General features: G+C 41.0%; 1 protein-coding gene across 1 annotated transcript in view; it reads left to right on the forward strand.

The window, feature by feature from the left end:
- fw (CUB and Sushi multiple domains furrowed) overlaps positions 1-17,866 on the forward strand; it is a 212,824-nt gene that overhangs the window by 150,655 nt on the left and 44,303 nt on the right. The window contains exon 2 of the mRNA XM_019044136.2: positions 9,133-9,259. Within this exon, the coding sequence (XP_018899681.1) occupies positions 9,133-9,259 (127 nt within the window). The remainder of the gene's footprint in view (positions 1-9,132; positions 9,260-17,866) is intronic.

The following is a 17,866-nucleotide window of genomic DNA, read 5'->3' on the forward strand; positions in this document are numbered from 1 at the left end:
ATGATGAGCTTCGGGTGACGTCATGAGCCAAACAACTTTCCCAAACGTCGGCCATTTTTGGCTTGTTTGCGAAACGAAACTGCAAACACGTTGTTAAACATCAACCATGTAGGTAAGTCAACAGTAGAATGCTGAAGTCCCGAAAGTAAAAGCTTCCGCCATGGCCAAGATACTAGTGGAAGGTCTCTTGTCTCTGGGCCCAATGTACGAACATATCGAGTGACATTTTTGTGATTACGAGAAATACAGGTTTAAAGTTGAACAATCGCCGGGAATTTTAACTCCCTGGATATAACTGAATCTAAAATAAAACTAGCGGAGTAAGGTTAAGAATTGAGGTATGGGATGACCCTCTATTTCCTCGTATATGAAATGCCAAGTCTGGGTCGATTCCATTCATCTTGCACAATGATCAATATCCCAATTTTTCCAAAGATGTCACGTGTTTCATGTAACATTTAAATAGACTAAAAGAGATAACAGAGTAGAAGGCTAAAAAATGTTCCAAGTTGAAAAAAAATGTGTATGCTAATAATGACGTAATCAAAAAATATATTCATTTAATCAAGGTAAAATTCGACATTTATCGATTCTATCATTTATTTTATTTATTCATTTTTTTTAAAAAATTTTCCCCTTCATTTTTAGGGAAGTTAAGAGGCACATAAATAAAAATAAAAATCATTCCCTTATGAATTTTGAGGAATTACATGGAGTGAGAATTTAAATATATACTAGGGGCTTATGGGGCTGCTTCGCAGCCCCTTATTTTTCCTGTACACTTTTCACTTTCACATGTTTTTTTTTTTTTTTTTTTATTTATTTATTTTCATTTAATTTTCTGTTTTGTCTTTGAATCGCAAATTTTTAATCGCAATATTTAAAGCAATAAGGTCCACCACCCGGAATATCAATTCGATTTGCAGAGAAAGAGGCAAAAGCAACAACACTATTATAATTTCTGATATGCTTTATGAAATTTGGAGAATATAAAAATAATGATTTCAAATCGGTATTTGTCCGAATAATCGGTAAAGAAATTAAGCCATTTTGGCAGCAGTTATTAAAATGACCATTGGACATTTCACCCTGAAAATGGCGAGCATCACAATGATGACAAATTATATTCATTAAACCGACTGAAAATTTGGTAACAAAATTTTCATCAAAGTTCTGATCATCAATTTTATACTTCCGAAATGAAGAAATGAAACTTTGATTTTCTATACTAATAACAGAGTTAAGTTCTTGCTTCACTAAACGAACATGCGAAGAATTCTGGAAAACGCGACCACGTTTTGGAGGACGACCGCCTCGGTCATTGAAAATTTCACTCATAACAACTGTTAAATTTAAAATTAAAATTAGTAAAAATTATTATTATTTTAACAAAATCATAACTGAAAAGTTCAATTTTTAAATTAAAAAAAATAAATCAGAAGAAAAAGGATGAAATGAAAATGGAAATTAATAATAAACATATTTATACACATTGAAAAGAACAGCGTGAAAAGTTCTGATCGGAAATGAGAAAAAAAACTTGGAGGTTATTGCCTTAATGAGGAAAAATTGGCAATAGGAAAAAGATGGAACCAATCATGAAAAACCGTAAAAAAAAAAACGCGGGAAAAGAAAAATGTAAGTTGATGGCAGTTGAGTGTTGGAAGTAACCTCACTTAATGATGATTGTTGCATGAAAACAGTTGATAAAAAGACAGCAAACAGTAAAGTAAGATGCGTAGCAACAAAACTTTTCCGAAAAACAAAAAACAAAAAACCCCCCCTTCCCCTCATCCAATTTATGAGTTTTTAGGGATTTAAAAATCGGGGACGAACCCCAGAAAATAATTTATAGTTTTCCCGAAGCATTGAGAACAACACCTTTCAAATGAACCAACGCCCCTCGCAATTAGTACAGTGGTTGATTCACAATTTCATTCTATTTTTCAAATTAGATATTAAGATTTTTTTTTAATATTAATCTATTCATCGACTTTGAAATCGCGAAAATAAATATCTCGGTTCCCGATGCTGATGATATTTTTTTCACATAGGAATAATCAGTTTCATTCTTTGAAAATTCTTTGAAAAATTCTTTGAAATTTCTCTGCTTTTTCCCATTCTCGAACCTGACATATCATGAGCTTTCAAAGTAACTGTATTGGTTTATTTTCCCTCAATAAAATAAAATCGGGACGTAAATTTTAAAACACCGCAAAAGAGTTACATGTTTTTGCAATCTCATGGCCGATATGTATTTTACAATGCGGCGAGCAAACACTCCGCTCAGCTTTCTTCTTTACAGAAAAATGTCAGTAATAAAACTTCAATACGAAGGAAAACCATGCTGAGAAGTTTTATCGGATGAAAGCTCTCAATTCCTTCCTGTAATGCGTGAGTAAGCTAGAATAGACCTCAATATTTTACGATTTGGCGAGTTGACAGACCATTCAACTTTCATCCTCGCAGAGCACTGCAAGCCAAACTCATGAAAGCTCCCGCTGGGCCGTTGATATCCCTTCAATTTTATTTGTCATATTTATGACCTCTTTTATGTCTTAGACGCATACATCCGTCTCTCGGCTGAGAAGTGCAGAGGATTCAATGCGTGAAGTTTACAGCTCGTCAACTCTAAGTAAATTAAACGGGCGTTTGATGAACTGTGTCTCATAATTTCACGGACATAAAGTCTCCAATCTTCGCCGAACGTCGGTGCCAATTTAGAGGTTAAAAGCTCCTTCCGATAGTTGATGAGCCGTCAGCTCTTTTAATTACCTTAACAGAAATCTAGGCGATTTCAATCGATGGTTAAACTAAAAAAAAAAAAATATTTCTCGAAGTAGACGGTCCATACTTCATGTCATATTTTGTTTTTTGAAGAACTATCTATTATCATTTCTCTGCGATATTTCGCATTCAATGGTTTCCTCGGATATTTCCGTTTCTCACCCTCAAACTAAGAATTGCTGTCATCGAGTCAATTTTCGTCATTTTCGGGTGTTTTTGCGACAATTAATTCGAAATTGATCCCTGTAAGCCGTAGTAAAGTTACATTATTTTTCTCCTAACCCTATGGCACATTTTACCCTGCTGCGTCAAATAAATATAATGGCATAGTTTTAGTCTCAAGATTACTTTTTTCCTCATGTCAAGTTAATCTATTCCAGATGGAATCCGAATTTCACCACCCTCATATAAATTTTGCCAAAATTGGATTGCGTTTCAATAATTAACTTTGATTTGTTTCACCCCGCTGGGACTAAAAAAAAGTCTCTCGATAGCAGCAACAAATAAAATAATCCTAATTTACTGTTGATAAGCATTTTTCTTGTTCTCAATGCGGCAACCTCTAAACTCTGGAAACCAACACCGCGTCCAATGTTCCAATCTGAGACACCATTGACATTCAAACTTGATGGGACTTCAATGGAAGTTACGGTCAACGGCTTTAGCGCACTTTAATGAGCCGTGTGCCGTCTTAATTATCCACAGTAGACCATGGTCTCAGATGCCCCGTATACCGGTGGTTCCCAATTTTTTAACCACATCAGTCTCAGTCAACGTATCATTGATCCTTCTGGACTAAAATTTTAAGCGAAAAAGATTTATCGTTAAAATGGTTCGAGGTTCGCTGGCAATACAATTTTCTATTTCGCCTTCAATTTTGGAAATTTGTAGAGAAAGCGAGTTATGCGGTAACTTGAAATACTTTGGTAAAGTGGGACGACTCATAAGAAACGCCTTCATTGTGAAAAGATACTTCTTAGCGTGGCCTGGGAGGTCGAAGAGTTGTGTCATTTTAAAACCCAGTCAGAAGTGACAGTAGTGAGTAATGCAACTGCTTTCATGCATATTATCGACGGGCAAGTAACGCCTTCGTTGTGAAAATATACTTCCTAGCATGGCCGTAGAGGCCGAATAATTGCATCGTTGGAAAACCTAATCAACAGTGTATAGTAACAGTAGCACGTAAATTAGTGAGAAGTACGGTTGCTTCACATAATTCTTGAATGAGAGTGACGACGCATGAGAAACGCCTTCGTTTTGAAACGATACTTCCTAAGGTGGCCTCGGAGGCCGAATTGTTGCATCATTTAAAAACCCAATTCACAGTGTAGCAGCGCGTAAATTAGTGATTAATGCGGTTGCTCCGCATTTTTTGATGAGAGTGACGACGCGTAAGTAATGCCTTCATTTTTAGAAGATTATTACATTTTATTTTTTAATATTGACTTCTTAAATATCGTTACAAGCCCTTAGAAGCACTCGGCACTCGGCTTGCTAACCGAACCGACCCTAAAATCTCGGGGTAAAGTTAGAACCGGTTTTAAGTATTTTGAACTTCTTGTCTGAGGGCAATATTTGGAGAGTGGAAATTCAAAACCTGATACGTGCCTTCAGGTGTTGCTGAAATTGTGCATAATGTTCATTACTGTAAGGGGAACCTACATTATTTTGCCTCGTGTACCTTTGATTGGGACATTTTCTTCAAAGTTTTGATCTTATTTTCTCGATAAGAATTTCATTTCGAGCGTTTTTTATCCCCATTACAAATGGGAAACAGTTGCTAGTTCATCGCAACACCTGATGGTGCTCATCAAGTTTCGAAAGTCCACTCTTCACTTGATGAGTTTGAGATTTTAGCCTAAAGAGATACAAGAAAAACCAACTTGATTCGTAGGACTTAACAAAATTAACAAAAAAGTTGAACGTTTCGAAGTATTTCACAACCTCATTTTCAAACGGAAAAAAGGGGGAGAGCAAGAAAAAATGAGCTGTCTCTATCTCGAAATAGCAGCAGGCCGACGACTCATTTTTCATCGTTTTTCTCCTTTTTACTTTTTTCCCTCTTTTTTACGTCGGTTAAAAAGTAGGTTGTGGGATACTTCGAAATGCCCTGTTTTTCATAGATTTTTTGTTTCGCAACCTTTTCCGACGATCCATTAGTTTTTAGCTGAGATTTTTCCAACGTTCACGAGCCCTTTTTTTGAGAACTCAGTGACGGCAGAGGAGAGGCGATTGAACTGCAGAGCGAACATCAAACACGCAGCCCGCGACGCATCGAATCCGTCGTCCATCTGCCGTAAGGACGTACCTAAATGTCTACGTGAGCCCTGTTTCACATATAAATCCATTCTTTCTGCGGCTCATACGGAAATCTCGATACGCCGTTACGTCAAAGCAGCGACGAATCGAATCCGTCGTCCATCTGCCGTAAGGACGTATCTCAATATCTACGTGAGCCCTGTTTCACATATAAATCCATTCTTTCTGGGGCTCATACGGAAATCTCGATACGCCGTTACGTCAAAGTAGCGACGAATCGAGCGTGGATTCACGGACAAATTGCGGCGGCGTGATGCGGGGATCAGAGTAGCGGTGGTGGGTGGCTCTGTCGCTCTGTCTGCTGCGCCAACCCCGCTCTGGTCCAAGTTCATCAACTGTCAATGGAAAGCAGAGTCATTCCTCATTCCTCTGTCCTCGGCATCCTCACGTCCATCTCCCAAGATCCACGTTGCCCCGCTAACTGCTTCACGCTGATTCACAAATCGAGCGATGTTGCGGGATCTTCTTCTGACGAATGGACTGCATGTTGCAATCAGGAACTACAATTTCAGGTTCATGTAGATGAAAACACTTATAGTCCAGTCAATATAGGATTTAAGAAAAAAAATTTTTAGGCTCAAGCAGGTTAAGACAGATTCTTATGTAATTTTGGTCGCTGACTCCGAATTTTTGGTTTCCCGAAAGATTCTTCTTGTGCTAACTCCGGAAAATCGGAAAAATCGCGGAAAAGCGCTTTCGAGAAACCAAAAATTTGGATTCAGCGACCAAAATTACATAAGAATCCGTCTTAACCTGATTGAGCTTAAAGCTTTTTTTCATAGCCCCCATTTGAGTCTATATTGACTGGACTATTATCTACCCAGGAAATAAATGGCATATATCCATGGGTTAAGTGCAAGATCATGTGCCTCTGATCGCAACGTTACAGACTTCCTGCCATACTTTATTCTGTCCGTGGATAACTAATTAACGTAATTCCTTGAAAGTGTAAAATTTCCCTGATTTTTTGTATAAGTCAGGAGGCTATGCTACATTGATTTCAAGCTATAAAGTTGGGTTGTTTCTAGTTAAATGCTCGTTAACTCGACAGTGATGAATTTCATTGATTCGCAAAGACGTAGTACAAGTGTCATACGTGAAGAACTCTATAAGCATGAGCTCGACGGAGAGCGCCTTCAAAACCGGATGATACTCTCTGCTTTGCCGGGCAGTTAGTTTAGTTGCCTATCCGAACCAAACCTAAGTAAGTTACTCACGAGAAACCCGTTCCCTCAGATTACTCAATTAACGTTTGAGGCTATGTTTACACGTTGAACCAATCGATATCGATACAATCTCACCTGTATGATGTATAGAATACGATCCATAAAAAAGGATCGATAAACTGTATATTCTTAACGAAAACATTAGTAATCGATTCTTAACCACATCTGCAAACTGAAAAATATCGATAATAATCGATCATTAACGCCTCGTCATTGGTTTCCGGCTTGATTTCAACCCCCGAAACGCTCTTTACCTTGCTCTCCTGCACAGCTTTCCCACACGCCGCTGAATTTGGCGTCCGCGGATAGAAGACTCCTTCAATTAGGCGTTCTTTTTAATGGTTCCGTTTATTAGGCTGCTTCCATCCATCCGTGCAGTGGTTCTTTGTGCTTCCCTCTCTTGAGTTATTTGTGCTCGTGTGGTTTCGATCATCTCGAAAATAAGACGCAATCATCGTGTCAGTCGGCGCTGAGTGCTACGAACTCGTTACCGTCGGGCCGCACCACTAAACCGAAATCCACGCTCTGTACCAACTGAGGAGATGAACCGCGGAACACTCCACTCAAGATTCGGGACCACTCAGAAATCCTGGAGATGAGAGTTGCAACTCGTGAATCAACCATGCCTCCAGTTGTTTTCGTCGCATGCATGAAAAATAACGACGGACGAGGAGTGAATAATAAAGGTTTGTGCATGACGTAGAGTCCCTTTATACTGAGAGTCAAGACAACACCCCTCATGGAGTCACAAACGGGAATAAAGATTACACAAATTGAACGTTTTTCGTAATCTTTGCTCGGCTCATTCTTAAATTCCTTTCTCCGTTCCTTCTCTCATTCCGTTTGTTCCTTGTCGAACCCGAAATTCCTCGGTCCATTCCAGATTATAATCTTTGCAATCGGTGAAAATGTAATCTTTATTCCCGTTTGTGACACTGTGAAGGCCTAAAGTCCGGTTGACCAATCGGAAATGGATTCGCATTGTCTTGACTCTCAGTATAAAGGGACTCTAGTGTGACGAAGGAAACCAGTGTTCGAAACTCACAGGCGCCAAAGCGCCAAATGCGCCTAATAAATCTGCCATGGCGCCTAAAAGACGAAGGCTCTGCGCCGACGTGGTCTCTAAAAATTGCCCCCTAAAAATCTGGATTTTCACAGAAAGTCACATAAAGAAAGAAAAATAAATCTATTTGAATTTATATAATTCAAGTTTTCAGCACTACAAGTGAAAGCTTGCTTCTTCTATCCTTCACGATTTCATTCTTGGTGCTTTTGTCTTCCCCAAGTTATAGCTACTTACTAGCTCTGTTGCGAAAACCTGTTGCGTCGAACTTTTCACTAAATTCGCCGTAATATATAGGCAAAAAGTCAATTTGGCTCCCAAAAAATCCTCAATGGCGCCTAAAAATCGGGCTTGATGCCCCACATGACTCCTGAAACTCAAAGGTGAGTTTTGAACACTGAAAGAAACGGCGGAAAATTTGATGTAGTTTTTAGCATCGTGTCTGAAAATGAAAATTACCTGAGGAATTTGAGTAAAAATATTCTTAAGTTTACTAGAAAATTCTTGTTTTATCGAAGGAAATTCGGAAACGCCTGAAGAATCATATGACTCTTGTCCTTAGCACGGCAGTGTAGGCGTGTGAACTAGATCACGGGGCAATAAATCGGGATGTTGGAAACTCCTGTGCATCCTGCGACGGGACCCATCATTCCCTCCTAGTACAGCTATGAGCTGCAAACAGGGTCGCAAACGCCGGTATCAAGAGCGGCACGCTAGTTAACGGTAGGTGATTAGAAGCCGGGATTCGCGTTACGAAGACCCCCCCCCCCTTCACCCCCGGGGGACGGGGAGCGGTAATTGGACGATGCTCACGCGAGAGCGGAGTCACCGCCCGGAAAACTCGCCGCCGCTCTTGCGGTAACGATTGCGCAATCGATTATGTTCCGATTAGAGTCGATCAAGCCGTTGCTCCCCGGTTCCCCGTCACCGTTCAACGACTGCTCATCGGGCTCGACATCGATTGTCATCGTGACGCCGCCGGGGTCACCGATTCTGATGACATTTTGGTAGGCATCCTCCAGACAGCTGATTTTATTAAAACATTTTATTTTATTGAGAAAATTTATCAAAAGCAGATGGTAGGTGAGTGCCTCGTATAATGTTCGCCTTCGTATACCTTGCTTTGCATTCATAAAGCCTTGTTGATTGGTCTACCTTGGCAAAACAGTCCCAGGAGAATATTGGACGAGTCTGATGAGAGCCCATCGGGATTTAGCTCAAGCTCCCATGCTGCTGTACCAAAGAAGAACGCCGTATGAGCCATGAGATTTTGGCAAATTTTCTTTAATAAAAAATGAATTTTAAGGGGAATCTGCGGATGTTATTCTTCGCATTTTTCAGAGAATTTAGTTGTAATTAGATCTGAAATGTCTGAAAGTATAAATGAAAAATATTCATAACTTTCCTCAGAGAAGAACATTCTATCGGAGGGAATTTGGCAACTCTTGAATGTTCATGCGGCGTTTTCCCTTAGCACGACAGAATAGAAGTCCTGAGAAAGCTTAAGGGAATTATCTGAGAGCCCTCAAGGTTCCTTCAGGTCACTCTGGCTGCCCTACAAGTTCCTGTTGGAGGAGACTAGAAGTTGGGTTCCAGTGGGTCCCAATGAAATCCCTATGTAGATCTCATAGGACCTGATGGGACCGTTTTGATGGGCTACAACCTGCAAAGCATACCTAATCACTCCTTTAACCACCCCTCAATAATAATCAAATGTTTCTATATTTCTGTTCCCAGTGGGATCTGACTCAACATGTGGCCATCCTGCCGTACCTGTAAACGCCAAAGTGTCACTCCCAAACGGAACGCTGTCTTCGGGGACCCTCGCTACCTACACTTGCGATGACGGCTACGAAATTTTTGGGTAAGTAAATTTCTGCTATTTTTCAAATGTGTGGCCATTGAAGCATAAACAGTTCGGAGATATCCGATCGTCGGACGAAACATTTTGTATCGTTTTTGTAAAATCTTTAAGTTCAAATCAGTACAATTCATATAACATGAACACATTTATATAAAAATAAATAACACGGAAAAACACTATATAGCACGAATTTTACTTCCAATTTTGTATATGTTGTCATGCACCATTAGAATTTGAATGCTAAAAACATGACAGAGTTCAACTTCAAAGGTGTACAAAAAACTTCGTCGAAAAAATGACAATGAGGCCTTTCACATCAACCTCCTTTACTGCTGGTGTCCTCAAATAACTAAAAAAATAAAAAATAAAATAAAATAAAAAAACATATTTAAAAAAAATTACTGAAGCACAGCTGAATGTTCTAAAATAATTTTAAACCAGAAAACTCCTTAAGATATTAAATCATTCTGGAGAAATAGTGGTTTCAAATGAGCACATTAAAAAAGTGTAGTTTCGATTCAAGTCGTTTAAAATTTTAAGCTGTAATGTCTAAGGCTCAAAAAAATTTGTGATAGTCTCCACTTCGTATGAGTGCGACGCTTTGTTACAACATATTATTTGTCAGATTCCAAAGAGATTAATACGCGCAATAAAATCATTAAAATCAACACCGACAGTTGTTGGGAGAGGTGTGCGAGAAGCCAAATTAACGTCTCATAATATTATGATTGAGCATTTAAATGTTGACACTAGTTGAGTGATTGAGTGAGAATTTGACTGCACCTTTAGCACGTCATGCTCTTTTGTGTGCGTTCGCTGGTTCGTCAGTGTTTCTTTGTCCATTCGGTTCGCGACCATGAAATCTCAACGCTCCGGAGAAATCGATGAAATCGGATCCAGTGAACCTTAAAGTGTGAAAAAAGTCAGCGAATGCGTGAATGCACGCAACGGAATCGCGAATACACCACTGGGGACAAATCGCTGATTGGCTGGCAAAAGAGAGTTACTACACTTAGAAATGAGCGCGGGAAAGTATTGAGTCAAATGGACGATAGGGTTCATTGCCAAGTGTAGTTACACCTTATGTCAGGAGGGTGACGAAATGAAGATTGGAAATTCAAAACATGGTAAGTGCAATCAGGTGTTGCTAGAGATGTCCTTTGCGTTTATCTCTGTAAAAGAACCTAAATACCTTTGCTTCGTTGGCTTATTTTTTGGAAATATTCTTAGAATTTGGTCTGATTTTCATGGCAATAACAGTCATGGTACGGATGGTGCATGACGTACTGCATGCGTACCGCGCATGTATGAAGTAAAAAAAAAACAGTTAACACAATCTTGGAGTCCGTGCAAAAGAAGTTCACGCATTAATAGACTGTGACAGACGATCGTCCGACGTCATGTTCAGCGTGGAAAGTAAATGCAAGAACCAAGTTGGTGAATCCTCTGTCATAGTTCAAAAGTGCCTAAACTTATTTGGCGTGAACTCCCAGCAACACCTGATGGCGCTTATCAGATCTTGAATTTCCACGCTTCAAAATGATACACAAAGCCTCTTTCTAATTCTAACTTATATTTTAACCGAAAAAAACCGTGTAACTGTTTTTGGTATCATGAATTCTTCTGAGTAGAAGCTGACATTAAAGCTTAATAAGTGTATGATTTAACCTAAAAATTTGCGAAATCAAATCTTGCATTATTCTGCTCAATTTTCAGAAGAAACAAATGGATTTGTCAGGGCCGGATTTACCTACTTGCCGCCCGTGGGCCGCCTGTATTTTGCCACCCCCTTCTCATTTGTTTTGAAACATCAATAAAAACCATCAAATGAACGTGCCAGCGGGGGAGGGGTGCATAAGACGCGTTTACTCGTGTTGAACACATTTTTTGGGAAAGCCCTATCAACACTACTAGCAAAAGTTCACGGAACCTTGCGCGAAAGTTAAGTCTCGTAAACCTATCTCTGTGTGGACAAGGCCTTCGATTCATAAGAAATGAACGAAAAAATTATGAAAGAACAAACATAAATGTGGATTAATTATTTTAACTTCCGCCGCCGCGCCGCGGAGACCGCGCCATGTTTGGCACAATGCGTGAAGTATTCCAACAGTCTTGTAGGCGCTATGAGTTTCACGCCGACCGAGCGCTGCTGAACGCACAGTTTGACGCAACGCGTGAAGTATTCACGCAGTCTTGTAGACGCTATGCGTTTCACGCTGATCGCACTGTGTTTGCCGCAATGCGTGAAGTATTTGTGCAGTCATGTAGGGACTAATATGTGTTACATGCCGATCGCCGCGCCGAGGGCTTCTCCTTTTCATCTCAAGTCCTCGTCATCGTTTCTCTCTAACAATAAGTCGCGCCGTTCCAGGCCAAATTGCGTGTTTGGTCTCTCTCTTAACTCGACTAATTAAAGGTGCTACCTCTTGTATCACTGAAAGACGACAAAAGTAGAAATCACTATACTCTCAGAAAATTAGAGATTTTGTCGCCTTTTCTCGTTTATAATTTTTTTTTCAAAATTCAAATTTTCTGTACCTACATTTAAAAAAATTTCAAAATTTGCCGCCCCCTATAGATTTATCGCCATGGGCCGCGGCCCACGTGGCCACCCCCTTAATCCGGCCCTGGGATTTGTGCCTTTGAGATCCTAACTTCTTTGCCGTTAGACGAATAACACCTTTGACGGCAGAGTGTATTGCCATAAAAAATACCTTACGAATAGCCGGTCGTCCTTCTGTTTAAAATTCCTTCTGGAACGCATTTTTTCCTGAGTTTTTCAAAGAATTTTCTTCGCAGTTCAGTCTGGTGTGTCTGAAATTTCCAAGAAAAAATTTGCGTAACTATTCTTAAAATCAATTTTTTTATCGAAGGAAATTTGGCAACCATCAATTTTCACGTCGTTCTTTCTTAGGCCGGCAGTTGTGTCAGTCCCAATCCGTGGACGGTTCGGCTGATGACGGTCTGAGGTAGCGCTAAGACGGATGAGTCACGAGCAACACGAGTCGCGGGTCTGATGAACCGGTGACCGGTGAGGCTGATGAGTGGCGGCGCTGATGGCTGATGATCGCGTTGCGGGAGCCCGCGTCATAGATGGGCGACGTGGGGCAGGGGGGGGGGGGGCGGGAAAAACGGGAGACAATCGATTGACTAATTAGCGAGGACGCGAAGACGCGGAATCGCGGAGACAATGGCTCGGGTTTCCAGTCGGATGAACGGGTCGTTACACGGTAGTCGTAGCATCTCTATTGCCTCCCGACACGACCCGGTCGTGCCAAGTCGGCGCGCCGACGGGGACTGTTTTCCCGGGTTTTGTAAGAATGAGGAAAAATCATGTGGACATTCAAACGGATCTACGGTACTGGATTACTGCCGTGCTAAGGAAAAACGCCGTATGAACATTTGGATTGCACTTTGCAAAAAGGAACCACAAGAATTCCGATGTTGCTAAGATTGTGCAACTTTTGAACCTTGCAACTATAGAGAGAAAAATTATGAATATTTTTCTTTGAAAATCTTCAGACCACTTTTCGATCAAATTGGCAAACAAACTTATCTGAGAAAATTGAAAAAAAAAATTATTCACAAAATTTTCCTGAAAATTAGTTGATTTGTCCGTTACGGATCTTTACCCCCAATAAACTATAAATTCAAGACGAAAATTACCTCCGGAAATTTAACTTTTTGCATAATGTCAGTGATTTCATTACAAAGATTGTAAGTTGCACAATCTTAGCAACATTGGAATCATCTTGGTTCCTTTTTGCAAAATGCAATCCATTTGAGAGTTGTCAAATTTTCTCGGGTAAAACATGACTTTTTGAGGAAAGTTAAGCATATTTTTCAGTGAAATTTTCAGATATTTTACATGAAATCGTTAAGAAAATTGACTGAAAATTTTGAGGAAAAATATTCACATTTTTTTCAGTAAATTCGGTTTTTCTTGAAGGAAATATGACAACGTCTGAAGGCTTATACGGCGTTCTTCCTTAGCAAGGCAGATCATGCTTATAGAGTCGATCGTCCCCCTAAAGCAGGGAGAAGGGAGCAGAGGGCTGATAGTTGAAATTGATATAATAAAGCGAAAACAAAGCGATAGACAAAATAGACATACGGAGCACGAGCACGGAGTAATCTTTTCGGTTGAACTGGGTGGTTTTTATAGACTGACAAAATTATGGACTTACTATTGGGTCTCTTCTGGGTTGCCGTTAGACAGTCAATTGCCTACCTCCGTTTTCCATTTTGCAACCACCCACCTCGACCAACAGGATCCCCATCCGTCCCCCCATATCCCTTTTGTCTTCTTTATCTATAGCTTCATCTATTAATTTCAACGGGTAGCCTGCGGTCAAGGGATTTGCCACTCTCCCCTTTATGAGCGTGGCAACAGGTGCAGCAGGTGCTAAACATTAAGGGTCGGCAACGAACCCCTCTTATCCGCTCTCATCAATAGTCGCTGTCACTTTTTTATCCTAAGGGTCTCCATCAGACTCAGTGTCGGTAGCATACTCTATCATACTCTATAATATAAAACGATGGTGAAATTTCTGAACCACGTATCTCCGTAGACTTCCTGTCATATTTAATTTTTTAAATGAAGAACCACTCAACAGTGATTTTTCTTCTCTGTGCGTAGCAAATAGTGGACATATTTCAAGGAGTGGTGTTGATTTGCTCTCCTTCAAAAAAAATGGGAGCTGAGATTTTTAAACACCACAAAAGAGATACGTGGTTTGGATGTTTCACCGTCTAAAATCATGAAGGGTAACGCGTAACGTATGACGCCTGAGGCGTGAAGCACTTCGGGGGATGAACTGCGAAGCGGTCAGGGGATGATTCTTTGATGAGAGTGACGACGCATAAGAAACGCCTTCATTGTGAACAGATACTTCCTAGCGTGGCCTCTGAGGCCGAATAGTTGCATCTTTTGAAAACCCAATTAAAAGTGTGGCATGAAGTAGCAGCCCTACTTCTTGCGGGATGTGTTGATCCTCGGGGAAACGTTTTCTTCATGCTAGTGAGGGGGCCTCTAAAAGATTTTGTCCGTGCCTTAATGCCTTATCCCACAACCCTGAGTCATATGCAGACCCTCCTGTAGCCTCTTGGCAACAGGTGGATAATGCATTTTTCGCGTCTAGGTATCGATATGTTGCCAGTCTTGAACTATTCTGCCGTGCTAAGGAAGAACGCCTTGTGAAAATTCAAGGGTTGCCGAATCCCCTCCCCCCCCCCCCCCGATAAAACCAGTATCTTTTAGGAAAGTTAAGAATATTTTTCCTTGAAATTTTCAGATATTTTAGACTAAATTGAAAACAACATTGTCTGAAAATTTTGATGAAAAATATTCACTACTTCTCCAGCGAATTTAATCTTAATTGAAGGACATATGGCAACGTCTTAAGGCTCATACGGTGTTTTTCCGTAGCAGAGCTGTCTATTGCACTTATGTATTCTTTCAAAAGCCCAATGGCGGATTGACGCGGTTTTCCCGCGGAAATTCCTGCATAAACCGGTCCCTGGCGGCTTGGAATCCGAGACCGGTCGAAAGCGTGAAGACGCGATGCGGCGCGTAAGCGAGCACCAGATGCATCTTTTAATGAGCAGCGAATTACTGCGCGCATCGGAGTCCGGTGTCGGTGCAGCGTCGCGTCGTGTCCGCTAATGCCCGTCCAAATCGATTTCCGACCGATTTTTATTGGCAAGGCCCGATGCCCGGTGCCGACTGATGCAATGGAGATGGGCTCCGCTTGGGCAGGTATTCGCTTGGATTACCTCATTAAAGCCCTAATGTAATACCACTTTCCTTCGCCAACCGCGCAAATGCTAATTCGATCTGGACGCAGACGTGGACTCGCCTGGGTTGCAAACTAATATTTTGCTTAATTCATTCGCCTGCTCTCAGCGTTTGCTTACAAAGTTCGCCTCCAGCGATGCCACGTGATCTAGGGACGAGAACCGCCCTTATGTTGCGCTGTAACCCGGTCCGTGTTTATGAGCAGCAATAATATCATAATAAAAGAATTTATGCAGGAAATTTATTTCGCTCAAGGCGAAATTTTCCGAAATGTATGTGTGAGGGGCTTGGAAGACAAGGCGCATGAGTGCAGTTTTTATTATTGTGGAAAAAAAACGAGTTTAAAGTTTTGGATTTTACTCGGACCTATAGTGTGCTCTGAATACCTTCAAAATTTACAAGTGTTTGTCTCGTGCCCTCACGGACGTCTTCTGAAATTTTCAGCTCCGTTGCGCCAAATTGAGGCTAGCAGTTGAGCTTAAAGTGACGGTGGGTCGCACTTATCCCACGCCCCCTCTAAACAAAAAATGCACTTGTCCCATTCGCTGTTTTCTGCGCGTCAAATGACTTCGAGACAAAATAGCTTGGTATTCTGGTAGACCTTACCTCCAACTACCAAAAAACACGCACAACTCCATTTTGATCAAGGACAAGCCTTTAGAGCTTCCGAGTACAGGATTTTATTTTTATTTCCATCCTTCCTTTTTCAACACGGAAAAACACGAAATGGTCCGGATTGCTGTTTCCCCTTGGCTTTTCCTTCCTGTTTTTATGTACTATGCGCTTAGTGAAGTCCAGTCGTTTTCTTGTATCTAACCTGTTGAATACAAGCATCGAGCTATAACACGCAACTGAGGCAGCTGAGCTCTAGTCTAGACTCGCATTTCCAAAACTGCTTTTATGCGCCTTGTCTTCCAAGCCCTTCATATATACGTTTCTTGCACAATTTTTTCTGCAGGAAAGTTATGGTAAATGCACTTTCTGAAGTTTAAGTATACCTAAAACTCCTAAATGGTTTAAAACTTGGCAATATTTGTTTTTCGCAGTCCTGCACCAGTTCAAGTTTATTTACAAGAATATATATGCTCTTAACTGATCGCGTGGGATGACAGTCAGCAACCAGTTATTATTGGTCACCGATCAAGCCCACATAATACGTACCGATTTTACTGCTCTCAGTGTATCGACTGACTTTGTAATTTTATCCCCTCAGTTTCAACGTCTGAAGCCAATTACTGTCGAACTTCAGCACTGGAATAAACCCTTTCCTTTCCTGGCCTAGGATATCCTGTTTCGGCACTGGCGGATATGAATGTCATTTTCTGTGTCAAGGCTTACTTTCAAGGAAGCTTCATACAATACCACATTTTATTGGATAAAAATACTCTGATGTTCATCTGTTTTAAGCATTTTATGTGGCTCACAAGGACCAATGTAAATAGACTCGATCTAGAAGAATTTGTATTATCATGCAGGAGGAATGAATGACACACACACACAGGAAAAGTGTGATTCTCGAAAAAAATATCTCCTAAAAGTCTATTCAGGGCAAATTTCAAAAAATGGAAATTGAATAATCCTTATCACGTCTACAACACCATTACCAGCCTCTTTGCTTACCTCAATCTAAAATTAGGAGTGAGAAGGCTACCCATGTAAGTCTCTCGCCGATCAATCAGGGAGCGAAAAATTTTTCCTGTAGTGAAAGGATCAAGGCGGCAATACTATCTTTGTATTTGCACTTTACTGCCGTGCTAAGAGGAAACGCCGTTTGAGCATTTGGACCTTGCCAGACTTACCCCGGAAAAAATTGCGAAGAAAATTGTCTGATAAATTGGAAGAAAAATGTTCTCCAGTTTCCCTGCTAATTCGTATTTTATCAAAAGGTATTTCCCAATGTCTGAAAGCTCATGCGCTATTCCTCCTGCTTAACACGGCAGTTTGTAACGATCAATGTTTTTTTTTTCGGTTTTTTTTTTCATTACTTCAAGTAACGCTCAGGTGGTAATCCTGCGCTTTCAGTTAAAGCCCCACACCCCTCCCCCTCTGTTCATAGTTTACAACCAGCCCGACCCAACCGTCTAGGCTGGAATACGATTTCCGACCTGGGAACCCCCGATTACAGAGCCAGTGCTGCTATAACCACTACACCACAGGAGATCAAAATGGTGAAAGAACTTATGCCCTTCTTCGAGCAAAACAAGGAGGTTTGTGCAATGCTCGCACGAGGTTTTTATACTTAGTCATAATGATCCAGGGAGGATATGATTGATTTAAGAGGACGCATCGCTAAAATTGCCTTTCAAAAGCGAGGATTGCACCGATCGGCTTGGTTCTTAGAGAGTGATTTGACCGCGTCGGATAAACTCGGCGGATCGTCAGCCAGTGATCGATTCGTCATAATTAAGGTCGCGGGGGCGATGGAGCTCTGAAGACCGGGTCGGGGGCGCGGGTCGCTAAATCATGATTTCCCGGCTGCTGCTGTTGTTGTTAGTGCAGCGGAAAATGATGCATTGAGTGCGAAACCAACTCCCAACCAAGGGTCATTCCGCCCGCCGACGCAATGCCTCTGGCCCGGACCGTTCTCCTTTGCCTCTGGCCTTATTTTCCTCTCTGGATACTTTAGATTAGCGGGCTGAATATTAAAATTGATCGAAAAGTGATAGACTAAGATGGAAAACTATGGCTAAAGAACAATGCCACCTATCTGCAAACTGACGATTTTGCAGGACAGGAAGGAATTCGGCCATTTTTGTAATTTTTTTGGTAGATTTGCCATTTTTTTATGTATATCAGACTAGCGGGCTGAT

Source organism: Bemisia tabaci, chromosome 5 (assembly GCF_918797505.1).
Source record: "Bemisia tabaci chromosome 5, PGI_BMITA_v3".
Classification (NCBI taxonomy): Eukaryota; Metazoa; Arthropoda; class Insecta; order Hemiptera; family Aleyrodidae; genus Bemisia; species Bemisia tabaci.